This window comes from Crinia signifera, chromosome 3 (assembly GCF_055691185.1).
Source record: "Crinia signifera chromosome 3, ASM5569118v1, whole genome shotgun sequence".
NCBI lineage: Eukaryota > Metazoa > Chordata > Amphibia > Anura > Myobatrachidae > Crinia > Crinia signifera.
Window position 1 is genome coordinate 195,331,193 of NC_139219.1, and position 16,231 is coordinate 195,347,423.

General features: G+C 40.0%; 1 protein-coding gene across 8 annotated transcripts in view; it reads right to left on the reverse strand.

Annotated features, from left to right (window-relative positions):
* Nucleotides 1-16,231, reverse strand: part of SENP6 (SUMO specific peptidase 6) — an 80,691-nt gene that overhangs the window by 11,993 nt on the left and 52,467 nt on the right. For all 8 annotated transcript variants that reach the window (XM_083177181.1, XM_083177180.1, XM_083177175.1 and 5 more), the window contains 8 exons: nt 14,470-14,667; nt 12,379-12,605; nt 8,004-8,113; nt 6,632-6,748; nt 4,101-4,220; nt 3,928-4,020; nt 3,246-3,670; nt 595-695 (listed from right to left, as the gene is read on the reverse strand). In XM_083177181.1, the coding sequence (XP_083033307.1) occupies nt 595-695; nt 3,246-3,670; nt 3,928-4,020; nt 4,101-4,220; nt 6,632-6,748; nt 8,004-8,113; nt 12,379-12,605; nt 14,470-14,667 (1,391 nt within the window). The remainder of the gene's footprint in view (nt 1-594; nt 696-3,245; nt 3,671-3,927; nt 4,021-4,100; nt 4,221-6,631; nt 6,749-8,003; nt 8,114-12,378; nt 12,606-14,469; nt 14,668-16,231) is intronic.

Sequence of the window (16,231 nt, forward strand, 5' to 3'; positions counted from 1 at the left end):
AGCAATTATTTCTTATTGGCTTGTGTGGTTAGAGGCGGAGCATAATAAGCACAGAAAAAATAATTATTACTATATAGGTAATAATACAGTAGAAACTTGGCAAATACACATAGCCATTTTTCTCTTTACCTTTCAGGTAGCGATATACTTAACAAATAGTTCCTGAATAGGCATACTTTATTTATGATGGATGCAAGGCAAGGGAGTCTCTTATTGGCACCATGATCCCATTGAGAAATTGGGGAAGAGGGCGCAACTGAGACTAACACTCTGTACTCTCTTGTACACAAGCACCATCTTCCCAAATATCACTTTTAAGATGGTGCGCGAGAGGATCATGGGCCAGCTTGCTGGCACAAGGTAATACATAGCCCCAGAAGGTGATGCATGCTCAGAGGAGGGGGCCCCTGTGAATGTCTTAAGTTATGGTCTTAAGGATTCTTATTCTTTCTATGAGATACTACTGTATAAAGGACATAAACAATAAAAAACTAAAAAATCTATGAAAGAGAATATAACATTTCATTCACATAAAAAAAACCCAAAAAGTTCCATCTAAAAAAAAGCAAACAAAAATTGGAAAAGATCACCCACCAGATTGTCTTGATCATCAGAAAAATCGATCAATTCATCTTCATTTTTCTTCAGATCATCTCCTGAGTCCCTATAGCTTATCTGTATCCTGTGTAAACCATCTGAATAGGACAAAAAAAAGTATGTATTGAGTAAAATGTACAGATTTGTCTGGGTGTTTTCTTACTTTCAAAAGAGTGTGTGTGTGTATATATATATATATATATATATATATATATATATATATATATATATATATATATTTTCATTCATCCACTGTACATGGGGAGTCTGTTTATTTAAATATGATACAGGTATTAACCCTACTTCCAAAAGGACTAGATCCTGATTCAGATTGGTACGCTTTGCCGATGTTCACGCAGCTGTGCATGTCTCGGTAGACTGTGCACATGCAAAGGTATTCTATCAAGGCCCGAGGCAAAAAATAACAATTTGAAACAGCGCTTTGAAAAATATATGAATTTATTTATTAAAATTACATCTATTAAAACAATATTTCAGCAACAGCAAACACTTCAATCTACATGCAAAGAGCCCTATAATAGAGACTGTTCCCCTTTAATATTCAGATGGTTAATGCATGCATGCAATCCAAGCGTTGTGAGCAGTCTTGTCTGAGGGTCACCAACCAGTCCTGGATATATGTGCTGCCGATGCTGTCCCCTTGACGTCAACGCATTTCTTTGCCTGAAAACAATCTCAGCTGCTTCCTCAGGAGGTAGACTATTTACCTCCTGAGGAAGCCGCTGAGATTGTTTTCAGGCAGAGAAACGCGTAGAGGCAAAGGGGACAGCATCGGCAGCACATACAGTATATCCAGGACTGGTTGGTGACCCTCAGACAAGGCCGCACACATACGGACTGCACAAGTGGCCGGAGTGTGCCACCAGGGACTGGAAGCCGGGATTCCCACCGATCATTGAGACCTACTTAAGTATAAAAATGATTACACCATGTGCACATAGGTGGGACTGAGCTTGAAAGAATGTTTCTTTTTACTAACCCAACAAAACCGGTTGAAGTAAAGAAATGCTTGGATTGCATGCATGCACTAACCATCTGAATATTAGTTAAAGGGGAACAGTCTCTTTATTATACATGTAGGGCTCTTTGCATGTAGATTGAAGTGTTTGCTGTTGCTAAAATATTGTTTTAATAGATGTAATTTTATTAAATATATTCATATATTTTTCACAGCGCTGTTTCAAATTGTTATTTTTTGCCTCGATTGTTGTGAAAGAGGTTTGGTAATACCCCTTGTAGAAACAGCTGCAGTGTAAAATATAGCAATCTGCGCTCAGATTTTCTGTCTGTGCTAGTTGGTTCTATCAATGCCGTCTGCTATCAGAAGCAAAAGAAATTGTGCTATGGATCGTTGGAGGGCTCCAAACCAGTACAGGATATTGCCTAGGGCCCCATGAGATCAGAATCCACCTTTGTACTGTAGTTTCCAATAATATTTACACATAAAAAAAAAAATTAAAGAGAACAATAGTATAACACATATATACACCTTCTAAACAGTGTATAATTCTGGGGAGAATTCAATTAGTGATGGTAAATTACCACTGCTGATTCAGTTGATGCTGGTAGCCAGCATATTATCCCTGAAAAGTGCTATTTTATACAGCACAGCGCACTGCCGGTATCTGCAGATATATCTGCGCATCGTGCTGTGTGTATGAGTAGTCTGCAAAGTGTGTATGCACTTACTGATCGTAAGATCGGCTGGAATGAAAAATCCAACGGCATAGTGAGTACACAGAATTAGTAAGGTTTTGCTTACTACCCTATCAGTAGTACAGTGCAGTCACAGCTTTCTTCCAATACCAGTCCCATTCTGTTCTGTATATTGTTAGCAGAGTTGCATGGGACCTGGCTGCTCATTACCATCAAGCAACTTGCGCTGCATGGTGTATTGGGGCTAGATCCACGAGGACACGTTAACCAGATCTCAAAAATAGTAAAAAGGCACAAGTCAATTTAACAGAAGTACACTTCAAAGACATTATATATTTAGTGTAATTGGTGTAAATAAGCCCTTTTAAAGCAAAATCATGTTCTGCAATTGAAAAAATAAATAAATATAGCTAGAGTAAATGCAAGGAGAATTTACCATAAGTTAGGTGCAGCAAGAAAAGTAACCTGTCCAACTACCTCAACTGGACAGCAATGGAAATGCAGGAATGTCTTATGTATAATCAGAAATCAGCTTTATTGGCCAGGTATACTTGCGTATACTAGGCATTTGTTTTTGGTTTGCTGTGCAGCAGCCAGGTGGGTAACAAGTAAACAGTATACAGTATAAACAATAAACAATATAAAACAGGTGGGGGAACATGTACAGTCATATAGAAAGTTATTCCGAGGGGACACCGTGTTCGATTATGTGCAAAGGGTTATGGTGCGACTAGACAGTGAGGAGTTCATGATTTCATGTGTCAACAGGTGAACCGCTCGAGGAAAGAAACTTTTTGGGCTTCTGGTGGAAATAGCCCCGTAGCCTCTGCCTGATGGCAGCAGGTTAAACAAGCCATGGCCAGGATGTAGTTGGTCCTTAACTATCTTATAAGTATATAATAGGGATATGAAGAACACAAGTCATTTCTGTTAGGCATGGCCAGGCATTGCATTTTGTGGGTTCTACTTACCAATATGCTGTAATGGAGTTTTACATTCGTTTGCTATTCCATTTAGATTTTTAGGACTACAGTCTGTTTGTGGAAATGGAGAATTTAGAGACATATCTGCTTCGTGGCACGCTTGATCACTCCTTTTAGGGCAGTTCCTTACTACACAATGACTTCGTCTATTAGGAGTGTCACTTTTATCAGCCCCAGGGCTTGCGTCATGTGGAGGAAGGGTTTGTTTTTTATTGGGTGTTTTTTTAACAGGTGATTTGGAAGAAGAGCCTTGCAAACATGTCTGAGAGTCACTCGGAGAAACAGAGCTCCTGCACTCTTCTCCCTCCGTCATGGCAGCTGCTGGTGTACCGGTTCCTTGATAGTAAGGGTTTGGATAATATACTGGTTCTTCTAAGCCAGGAAAACAGATGACTGCTAAAAACCAATGGGCACTATAAAAAAAAATAACGCACAATAAGAATAACCAAATCCTGTACATATGCACAAAGAAAAAGGACTACTTGAACCAGATTGTGTATAACTAAATGAACAAAGTATTATGGAAAACTAACTATGCTTTTTATTGTCCATGTACCCCTTTCATATCAAACAATAAAGCTGGCAATTTAGTCTGTACTTTGCAGCAGTTCTTTATATGAAAATGAGCATGCAGAAGAGTTTGTGATATTCAGAACCAGATTATACATACGCTTCATTAAGTGGAACAAAAATGAAGTCTTTTTGAAAGATATCCACGTGCCGAGTCCATGTTTTAACTCTTCCGTGTTTTCTTTGCTGCAGTCTATGGAAATATTTAATGTACACATTAAAAGACTGCATAGACAATATCATGATATAGGTAGTGGTCTTATATGTACTTACGTTAAGTTAGCGGTATCCTGAAGGTTCCGCCTCTCTCTTTGATTTAGGCGCTTATAGAAAAACGAACTAAAAATATGAATTTTATCTGCCTTCTCTCGTAGTTTTTCAAGCACTAAATACCTAGTTAAAAGAAAAGAAAATAGTTGTGAGTTCATAGAGTATATAAAAAATAAATCTATATTCAGAATATAAAATTAATTATTTTGCCATATTCCAACTTAAGTCCCATATTTTAAATGATGATACTCATTTTGGCCTTTCTGAGTGATATCATTTGTAATAGTGTAGGGTGCACGTTCAAATTTGTTAGCAATGTGCATGGGAGGTGCTTTACAAGGTCTTCCATTGACCTGCATGCACAGGTGATGCAGAACGCAGCATGGCCACTCCTCCCCCCTTCCTGTAGTCGTTCATCACAGACAGGTCTGTGGCTGCAATATTGCTGGGTACATCATGCAGTGTGTACCCAGCTAGGAAAGGACAGAGCATCTGTATAATAATATTGAATAGAAATTAGGGAAACAAAACCAAAAGGCCTTTCTACTGTAGTCTACCAGGATTGTTCTAAGGGGAAAAAAAATTAAGCATTTCCTCCTTAAAAACAACATCAATGCTAAACAGAATACTAACATAATAGAACACCTAGGTGGCTAATTTGCAGAGTCCATTACCTAGGAACAATAATGGACTCAATAAAGAAATATACATTCCTACCAATTGTCATGCTGCCTGTACCATAATCCTGAAAGTGACATTGGAAAATGATTCGGGTGACAATTGTCCATTGACAGGGAAGAAAATTAGTGAAATAAACACTAAACTTATACCCAAAAACCATTGGCTACACTGTAAAATTCCAGATATCTATTCGCTAATTTTAAAGGAAGACAAACTGGCTTTGCGTAATCATGCACAATCTTCAGGTAATTAAATGTGAAGAGGTGAAAGGTGATCCTCGTATGTTATTTTGGAGACGTAAAAACAAAAAGAGTAATGGTGTGTACACACGATGAGATTCCTTTGCTATTCGACTTCGATATATATCTATATATAGATATATATCTATATCTATCTCTTAGTGTCAAAGTGTGTGTATAACAGGAGGGACACATTGCTCTGTTTCTGGACTTCTCCCTTAATTAATGATTAATGATTCACGGCACCCCCCCTGCGACCACCCCCTCCCGTGATTCGCGGCACCACCCCACCCTGTGACCCCCCCCCTCCCGCGACTCGCCGCCAACCCCCCTCCCACGATTCGCGGCAACCCACCCCTCCCGCAATTCGCGGCAACCCGCGCAACCCACCCCTCCCGCAATTCGCGGCAACCCCCCGCGCCCTCCCTCCTGCGATTCGCGGCAACCCCCTGCCCCCACGACCCCCCCTCCTGCAATTCGCTGCAAGCCCCCGTGCCCCCCCTCCCGCGATTCGCGGCACCCACCCCCAACCCCCCCCCTCCCGCAATTCACGGCACCCCCCGCGACCCCCCCTCCCGCAATTCGCAACCCCCTCTTGCACGATTCAAGCCCCACTCCTGCACTTTGCGGACCCCCTGCCCCCTCCCCACATTCACCGACACCTGCACCCCCCCTCCCTCGATTCACGGCACCCCCGAGACCCTCCAACAATTCACGGCACCCCTGCTCCCCTCTTTAGTCCCCCGTATGCCCACACACCCCTATCACTACCCAGCTTCCTGCTCTCCTGAACCATAACTTCCACCACTGGGGAGTCGCTGACGCTGTGTTGCCCACATACCCCTATCATGCCTCATAGCCCAGCATCCTGCTCTCATGCACCCTAACTCCCACACAGTAGGAGGAGACACTGACTCAGGGCCACCGTCCTGTACTCCTGTACTGCCACGCTGGCAGAAGCTGCACTGTGTCTCCCACCCTCCTCTTTAGTCCCCCTTATGCCCACACACCCCTATCACTACCCAGCCTCCTGTTTTCCTGTGTTGTGACCTCCGCCAGTGGGGAGCCGCTGACTCAAAAACACCCTACTATACTATTGCGCACACACACACACCCCCACACCCACAAATGTCACTGTACCATCCACACTATCAATGTACATCTTACTCTGTAACTGCTTTTTAATTAAACAATACACACCCCCTTCCAAATCATATGCTCTCTATTTACCACATTTCACCTATAACTCAAGTTGCAATACAGGCATCTTTCATACAATTCTAACCATATTTCTCACAATACAAACGTTCACAAATTAAGGGGGCGCAGCCCCTTACGACGGTGTGAAGAGCGCCCGTAGGGCGCGATGAATCACCTAATATATATATATATATATACACACATATACATATACATACATATACACACACACACACACACACCTGAGTGACTGAGCACTCCCTTACCTTCTAAAATCCATTCTCACATTTGATCCCCAAGGGCATATTTGTGGTTAGATGCTATATCCATCTAAAATGACTTATTACATTTACAATCTAAATAAGATAGGAAAACACACTATTATAAAATAATGCATGCATAATATATCCTTACTTTAAGTAAAAATCAATAATAACATCATTCAAAAATTCTCCTTCATTTAAGCAATGGAGATCCTCATTTGTGACTGAGATACCACCCTTGGCAGGAGGTGGAGGGTAAACAATCAATCTAAAAGAAAAGAAGCAGAAACAATAAAAACAGGTTAACGAATTCCTTCAGTAAAAAATCTATTACAGTTTTGCAACATACCAAACCAAGGGTAAAAGACGACCTCCAAAAGAATGACTTGACCCATGCAAATAAAATGTAAACGCCTCCTCTTTTTATGATCAATAAATTGATTTCTCTAAGCTGGTGAAGCTGCATAGACATCTCAAAATATATTGTATAAACCAACGTTTTAAAGCAAATTTCAAAAAGCAAATTGGAAAGTCATATCATCTAATGCAGGGGTCCTCAAACTATTTTGCTCTGGGACCCCATCAGACAATAAAAATAATTACAGGACCCCAGCAAGTTAATGCAGAAGGTCATCACATCACATGTGTAATCAGCAGACAGCACATACATGGCAGCATTGTGGAGGCACAATATGATGGGAGGAGTCTAAAATAACAGACAATTCAAATGGTTTTTCAGAATCCTTGAATCCCTGACCGAGATTAGAAAGGTCATCAGGCTGATGGTCAGCAACATGGAGTTGCGACCCCATGATGAGTAGGTCAGGACCCACAGTTTGATACCCGCTGATCTAATGTGTATCCAACAATTGTTTTGTTTATCGCATCTTCTACGCCACATTGGAAAATGTTCATTATTAATATTCTACAGGGATCTTGAAGATGAGATGAGCAATGGTGAATCATGCATGATCCAATATAACAGTGTTCTGTCACTTGAAGGATTGCAGTGTTTATGTTCTATATCACACCTGGCCAAAATGTGTATCTGCCGGTAAATTGTGACCAACAACTAAAATAAGCCTGATATGGCATCTGGGGCGTCAGAAGCCCAGCTCCCAGTAGTGCAGAGTGCCAGTGATGTCACCTGCATGCTGTGGGAAGCCTACCGCCACTGCTGTTAAACTGTCTGGCCTGCCTGTTACAGAGGGGCAGATTTATAAGTCCAGTGCAGTGATAATGTTGCTGGTACTATCACTGGACAATTGGGCCGTAACGGTTATTTTTCTAACCCCACATATAACTTGACCGTTACAAGCTAATTTGCAAGTGATAAAATACATGCCACTTTATCACTTTACAGAGCTTAATAAATCTTCCCAGCGTGTGCTGAGTGTCATGGGGCTAATGCAGGGCTTAGGTTTAGGCAAACACTCAGGTTTTAACTGCCAGACTATGCTAATGGTCAGTTAGCGCATTCCTTTAAACCTATGATCTTCTATGAATTCTATGTATAAACTTACTTTTCAATGGGACCAACAAAGACATTGTGCGTGTCTCCAACCCCATCTTCGTTAAAAAACTGCAACTGAGTTACCGCATTCCGCAACTTCATTCTGTTTTCTGTTGCAACCTAAAAGTGCAGAAGTGTTACTGATCTGTTGCTAAAATGGTTGGCAAGAAGTGGGAGTGCAATTTTAAAGATGATGGTACAACATTACAATCATTCAATTTTTCTTGTAACATGTTTGTCAGATCGGACTAGATCTGGCAGCTCTTCTATTTGGACAGAGTGTCCGATTCCAACGGCATTGCAGCCTGTTATGTGGTCAGAAAACAACAGTGACAGAGGCAACAAAGCAACAGTGACAGAGGCAACAAAGCAACAGTGACAGAGGCAACAAAACAACAGTGACAGAGGCAACAAAACAACAGTGACAGAGGCAACAAAACAACAGTGACAGAGGCAACAAAACAACAGTGACAGAGGCAACAAAACAACAGTGACAGAGGCAACAAAACAACAGTGACAGAGGCAACAAAACAACAGTGACAGAGGCAACAAAACAACAGTGACAGAGGCAACAAAACAACAGAGACAGAGGCAACAAAAAATCCTACTCAAATTTGACAGGTTCATCACGGATAATTTCAGAGTACATACTCTAATGCCAATAGAAGGCCAACTGGCAGATAACTCTTGAGAATTGCAGTAAAAATGGGCAGCTTATTATACAAGACACCGATCAAAGGAGCTGCTGTAAAATGGATTCCCCAGGTGCAATCCTATAGATGTCGCTTATCGGAGATTAATGCTTTGCATGTTCAGGCAAGCAATGCATACCCAAACCACAATAAGCAGCTCTCAGAGCATATATGTTATCAGTGAAAATGGGACATATAAAATAGGTTGTAATTGGATAGCCTGAAAAATGGCCAGTGTGCAAAAAGCACAAAAAAAGCCTATTTCTTGCGCCTGGAACGAATAGTATCTAATAGGAATACACACACAGAGATACATATAAATATGTACATATATATATTGCTCCTAATGATGGTGAGACCACACCGAAACGGTCACCAGGCACAGTTGATTTTCAGTGGACAACAATATCGTTCGGTCTCTACAGGCTTTGGCAAAACTATGCTGTACTTGATGACATTGTATTGATATTTTTGGTTGGCCTGTCCACTGCTGTTATCTTACCATGTATACTGTTGGTCAAGACAGTGTATGCGGCTTGAAACAAGCCATTTCCATTAAAGTGTTGGACAATATAGGTCTGCATAAATAACTTGAATACATAGTGGTTATAGTAACCTATAATGATACTTTGTTATAAATGTTGCATTGTTTCCTTTTACTTCAGTTCCTCTCTCACTCTACAGCCAGGTAGCTAATAGCACTGCAATGTTGAAAGATATCAGTGCTACTATTTGGCGAATGTGAGCAGCAGAAGGAGTTCTTTCTCCTTGCTTCCAGAGCTTGAGCATCTCCCTAATACTCTCATTTCTCTATCCTCTGACCCATGATAGAGAAAAAGCAGATATTGGATGAGAACTTTATACTCAGCTCTCTGTCATTATGCAGAAAGAAATAATAATACCCCTTTTTACACCGCCGCAAAAACCCAGGTCAGCGGCGGGTCAGAGGCTGTGTAAATGGGTCACGTTACACAGGACTCTTACCCGGATCCTGACCTGAGTTGAACACAACAGAGTGGGGTTTTTTGGTTGGTTCAGTCGCACAAGATTTTCACATTAAAGCTATATAAGTCTTTAATATAGGCCCTCTGCAGGTATTGGTGTTTGTTTACGTAGCATATGGGGTTGCAGAGGTGTGCTACCACAGACAATTAATAGACAGAGTAATTTGAAAGACAGGGTAGGGATTGTCAAAGGTGTGGTGCACCAGGAGAGAAAAAAATAATAGTTTTTACACATAAAAAATACCTTTTATTGGTTTCTTTTAAAACTGCGAAATATACAGACTAACATATAACATGAAACAGTGAGTACAGTGATTTTAAAAACTGCACGTGCGGTGTCAACATGCAATGCCCTCTACTGTGAAGATACACTCTTTGGTTATTTTCACTTTTTACACTTATGTCCCTTACGGTATCTGATGACTATTTTAGTCTAATTACAGATATCCACGGGTAGGTGTGTTTATAAACAGAAAGGTTGAGTGATCTATACGGGTGTCACTAGTGTCTCTTATTTAAATGAATTGATATCCCTGAATCCGTGTATGTTCATAGGTGTTGCTGGATTGAGCCAATCCCCAAATCTCTTGGTGTGTATGTTATCCCCAATATGGGAGGCATTTATTGTACACTCAATTTAAAGATCTGGTGTTGGTCTTATGTGGGTATTAAAGACCAGTGTTATAGAAGGGAGACAAATCCCTGTTGGGTCACCTTTATTATTTTATTTTACCACAAATTTGAGGGTTTTTGCACTATCTCAATTCGCCGATATTAGTGCTATACACCATTCATGTGGATATTTTTAGGTATAGGTTTTGAGCCAGAACTCAAAATCTCCTGGTGTGTACAATATTCCCAATTTCTACGGTGTTAGGTGCATACTTGGATTGGATGTCCAATATTGATCTTTATTGGATACGGTGGATTAATTGATTAAGGGGGAGAAATATCCCAATTGGGTCCCCTTTATCTTTTGGCCACACTTCAAAATATTATTGTACTCATTCACCGATGGGGGTTCTATGCATATATTCCTCACGGATATAGTTTTAACAGGGAATAATATGTCTGCTGGTGGCCTAATTAGATTAATCCCCTAATTATAGGTCTTAGGCTGTATCAATTAGTCAGTGCTTACTACGGGTTTTAACAACAACGATTGAGGACGGAAACAATGTTTAATCAGTAATTGATATTAGTCCTGTTGTTTATAGCCCTCGTAGGTAGCGTTTTATCATATAGGTCAAGGCAAAGTGTGAAAGTCTCCTGCGGGGTTTGACAGCAGAGTTTAAGGACAGAGACACTGCTTTGTCTTATGATGATTAGCTGTCCTGTTGTCAATTGCCCGCTTTTGAGACGTTGCATTGAGTGATCACAGCATATAATATGATCCGCTATATCAATTTAGATCACAGGTATGATCATGGGGTGAGAGATTTATTATATCAACGGAAAAGCAGCCTGGTGGGAACGGAGCGGTCAGGTCTCCTATGTACGGCTGGAGACCAGACTCTGTTACCCGCACGGGTGCTCAACGGAGTCCCAGGCACTAAGAGGTTCACCTTATGCAGACATATAATGAATTATGACAATTTAGACATTAGAGTCCTAAAAAGGACTAGTATAAGAGACAAAGTGAAAGTATATCAATGGACGTCCTTACAAGGACTATATCAGGACACAAGTAGAGGCATGCAAGTGAAGCAACCGCACGGCTAATTTTTTATGTGTAAAAACTATTATTTTTTTCTCTCCTGGTGCACCACACCTTTGACAATCCCTACCCTGTCTTTCAAATTACCCTGAGTTGAACACGCTAGGACAGTGTAAACAGGTACGCTGGATCATCTGACCTGGCTTCCGTTTACATCAATGGGGGAAGTCCAACCTGTGGACTGCAGCATCCACAGGCTGGATGGGGGGGCACAAGCAGCCTCCGCAGACAGCAGCGGCAGGGAGGAGGTGAATGGATGCCTGTGTGCGGCATCCATTCACCTCACGGACGGCGGCTGGGAGGGTGCCCAGCAGCTTACTTTGGTGCTGGGCTGCCCCAGTGCGGTGATCTGCGGTCCCAGCAGGGGTGCTCGTGGTCACGACACTTGGAGATTATGTAATCTCCAAGCGCCGCCCCAGGTGGGCACCACAGTGTAAATTGTGACAATCCCGGATCCGGCCTGGCTTGGATCAGTGTTCCAAATGCCGGGCTGGGTCGGGATTTTTGGTATTTAGTAATTATTGATAACTGGTACCTATTTATGTGCTTATGAAAATAAACATAAGCACAGGAGCAGGTATACAGGTTAAGTGCAAATTAAATAAGGACAATAGTCCTCAAAGATTCAGAATTAATAATTTCTGTTTATTGCCAAACAAGATGGTCCAATGAAGATGGTCAGTGTGCGTTAGATGTTTGTACGTTTGTTTGTGTGTAATTTATGTGAATTATTTAATTTAATTGCATTTTTTGGCATCTTGACCATTTCAAACAATTATTGCTGGCAGAATAGAAACTTTTTCTGATCTACGGTATATAATAAAAGCTATGTTTTAAACTAAACACATCTTGTCAATGAAACAATTAGTGCCCCCAACAAAAGTATTCTTTTTCTTTGTGTACTCTCATCTTTTCTGTATGGAATTAATTCATATATACACACACAAACAAATATAAAATTAAAATATTTACAGGTCTTGCTATGTGTTCCTGTGGAGATGAGCCACGTGCTGGAGATTCTTCGATGTGTTTAGTAAAGGCAACAAGTCTTCTGTTAGCTTCGTCAAATACAATTTTTGAGAAAAAGTCTGGGTTTGAGTATTTGACACCAGCTGCAATTAGTATTTTTTCAAAAATTGTGTTGTCATGCACAGACAAATGACTTTCAAAGATTAGGACAATGAACTGCTCTTCTAGATCTGCAACAGAAAAGAAAGAAAATAAGGGATATTTTAGTAAATATATAAAAATAGCTAAGCCGAAATGGATGTATAGCATATATTCAACACCCTTATGCATTAATAAAAACATATATAATAAAATGAAAGTCAACCCTGTACAGGAACAAAGCCTACTTTGTATAGATTCTCTGAAATCTATACTAAAAAACAGCCATGGTGTTTCTAAAAAAGTAAAACCTCCACACAGCGAACAGTGTCTCATTAGGATGATGCTGGAAAGGTTGATTAACACTGTACTCTAAGTCAATTTTATATTTTGAAGGGGAATATATGGACATTTTCTCAAAAATCAATAGAGAATTAGCCAGAATCTGATGTCTTTCTACACCTCTACTTATTTTTGTAAACTTTAGTAAAGTGTATGCCTATCTACAGAAGTATAATTGAATGATGTTTTTGTGTGGATGGATGGATGTTCCACAATAACTCTGGAATGCTTTAACAAATCACCTTAAAACTTTGCACACTACCTTATCACAGTGGCGGATTAAGCATGGGGCGACAGGGCGGTCACCCCGGGGGCCCCACACCAGCAGCAGTTCTGTTGGTTAACTAATTAACAAAATATAGCAAGAGCTAGATTATTCTCTACATGCCCAAGCACAAGGGGCTCTGCTATAAGCATGGTCATGAAGGGAAATCGTTGTAGCGACTTTCAACTATCACTTATTATTTTAAACACTCTCATTGTGTTATACTATTTTCAATGTTGGAAAATAAAGGACTATGGGTCTAAATTCAGACTTGACCACTAATTACAGATTAAAAAAATTATCGAATGTACCGTATACACTGCACATGCGTGCGAGGTATTAATTTCCGAAAATGCATATGTATTGTGAACGCAATGTGGCCAAGTTTGACTGACTGAAAGCTGGTGCTTGGGGTTGTAACCTGGATTTTTTTGCGGAGTGGCTAGAGAACACAGGCATGCCCAGTAGTGTTTGAGGAGAGTTTTTGAGGTCAGCGATGACCATTTCCACCCTGTCTCAGTCACAGAATAATGGAAGCCTCAGAGCTACTCAAATTTGCACAGATGGCAAAAACTGTTTGATGGTTAGGCAATTGTATATAAATTGGCTAGTTCATTTGTAATTATCTCACAACTTAGCAAGTGTTGTCTTCGCTTTCTGCCTGTTTAGCAGCTTTCGCCTCACAGATCACTGCAAATTCCAGTAAGATCTGAATAAGGCCCTATATCCAGCTTCAGCTTGTATAAAATTAGTAATTTATATTATCCTTTTATGATTTTTATAAACTGTGCCTAGTGTTTTATTTTCTCACCTGAATTCAATTACCATTTTTACTCTGAGAAAGTATTAGATATATATATCTCAATGTTTTTGGAGTGCTGTAGTAAAGCAAGAGTGCCGCAGAATCGTACACAAGTATGCAGAGAATATTCAAATACCACACAGTTTGGGCCATGGAGGTAATCGATCCCACAACCTCAGTGCTGTGAGGCAGTAATGCTAACCAAAACATCTACCAGTATTTATTAAAAGCAAGCACCCTAATCACATTCTGTGCTGGCAGGACTCTTATGTGAGCTATAAACTCCCTAAAAGTCTTAAACTCTAATATATCAGGACACTGGACTAGGTGGTTAAAGAACATGTAAATCCAATGGTTTCCACAACACTTCTTTACACTAAATGCTTCTGCAGAGACTTTTATTCATACATGCTTGTAGTGAACAAGGTACATATATTTGAGCAATGTATTGACCACTTAACATGATAAAAAAAATATATATAGTCTACATATTGCAAAACTTTAAATAAATAAATCAGTGATTACCAAGAGCAAGTTGCACACTTACTTGTAGCACTACAGTCATACCATCCAACGCCATTTTGTCTGCTCATTTTAAATTGACCGCGCAGCCTCTGACACAGAGAAGGAATACTTTGGAAAAATGCCACTGTAAGTTTCCTTACGCAGCACCACTCACACCTTGTAAGCTCTGACATTTTCAATATTACTTCTTCGTAAACGTCTTCTTGATCATCAGGAAGAGCTGTAAGCAAGTATAATGGATTATTGCAAAGCTTACTAAATTGATAGTTTACTTATATATAAACCTATGTTTACACTCTTTAGAGTAGTCAAAGCAGGAATTAAAATTCTGCCACATATGAAAATAAACGCACTGTCCACACAACCTACAGAGGTGTCCAAATATATTGATCCTCCATGAGTTACAAGTGGCATTATGCAGAATGCGTGAGCTCCATGTGACTCTGTAGCATTGGGCACATATTTTTGTAACTTCTTCCATTAAACTGTCTTATTTGCAAAACTAACTCACAAGCAGCTTCTGCTGATTAAAATTATATGTTGCATTTTTAAATGCAGTGTGTGAATGCCTCTACCTGGATAAGAAATTGAAAATTAAAGTGTTTTCGTGGAAAACAGTGTACTGTAACTTAGCATTTCGTGTGCAGAATCAGGATGCTTGTTGGTCCTATTCACTCAGTTTTGCAAATAAGATGCTATTAATTGGGGACAAGATATGCGCGGAAAAATATGTACCTATCCAAACTCGGACGCTTGTTCTCTCAGGTGAAGCCATAAGTGGTAGATGTTTCTGAACGGATAATGAATTCAGACATTAATGGGCCATTTATGTAAATGTGATGGCCACAAAAGACCATCTGTGTGTGGTGGGAGTGCTGTGTTTATAGCAAATTGTAAAAACTACATATATAATTTTAGTACAAAAATGCAGGGCTGGGCCAAAAAGAATAGTAGGTAAAAACAAAGTTAACTCCTGGAGCTGGAGGCTAGTGAAGTGGTTTAATTAAAATGAATTCGCCATGGACAATAAACCATAACAAAAATATAGCTATCACAAATTGATCATTAATTTGCTCGGAACTACTGCAAGTTGATGGGCAGAAAGAATTAAAGACGATGGAAGGGCTTTGCAGAAATGCGAATGATGAAAAAATATGCTATTTTGCAAACAGAATAGGATGGATAAGCAAACAAAATAAAAAAGCAATCACAATTTATTAATGGGCAACAGATGACTTGTGGCTTCTGTATGATATATTTATCAGGTGTTGTACCACTTCTAAACTGACTGCATGGTGAATTATTATAATGTTCTGCCAAAATTTACATTAGGACAAATCTGCCCATTCATGAACCCTGAATGTATATGGCAGCAAAGCACAGGTCTTCTACTGAACAGTTATGCCACCTGGTCTTCATGCACACCTTTGCTAAATTGTGCAGATATAATAAATTTGCATGCCAGATTCTATGCACTGTGAATTTGGAATAACTATTCTTTTAGGAATAGCATTTAAGCCAATTCAATGTGCTTAATATTGCCCCCTGATGGATGAGTGGATATGGGATTTTGCAATTTTCTTATAATCTGACGGGAATAGAAAACGTCATCTCTTGTAGTTTTGTGGTTGAATTGTTGGTACTTCATCTTTGCGGCCACAGCTTACGCTATGGAAGTTATGTACTGTAAGCAGTATCAGGTCAGGAATTTTTGTGCACACCCTGGGTAAGTGCCACCACCCGGGGTCCATACCACCATGAAGTATTTTTCTTTCTTTTTTTTT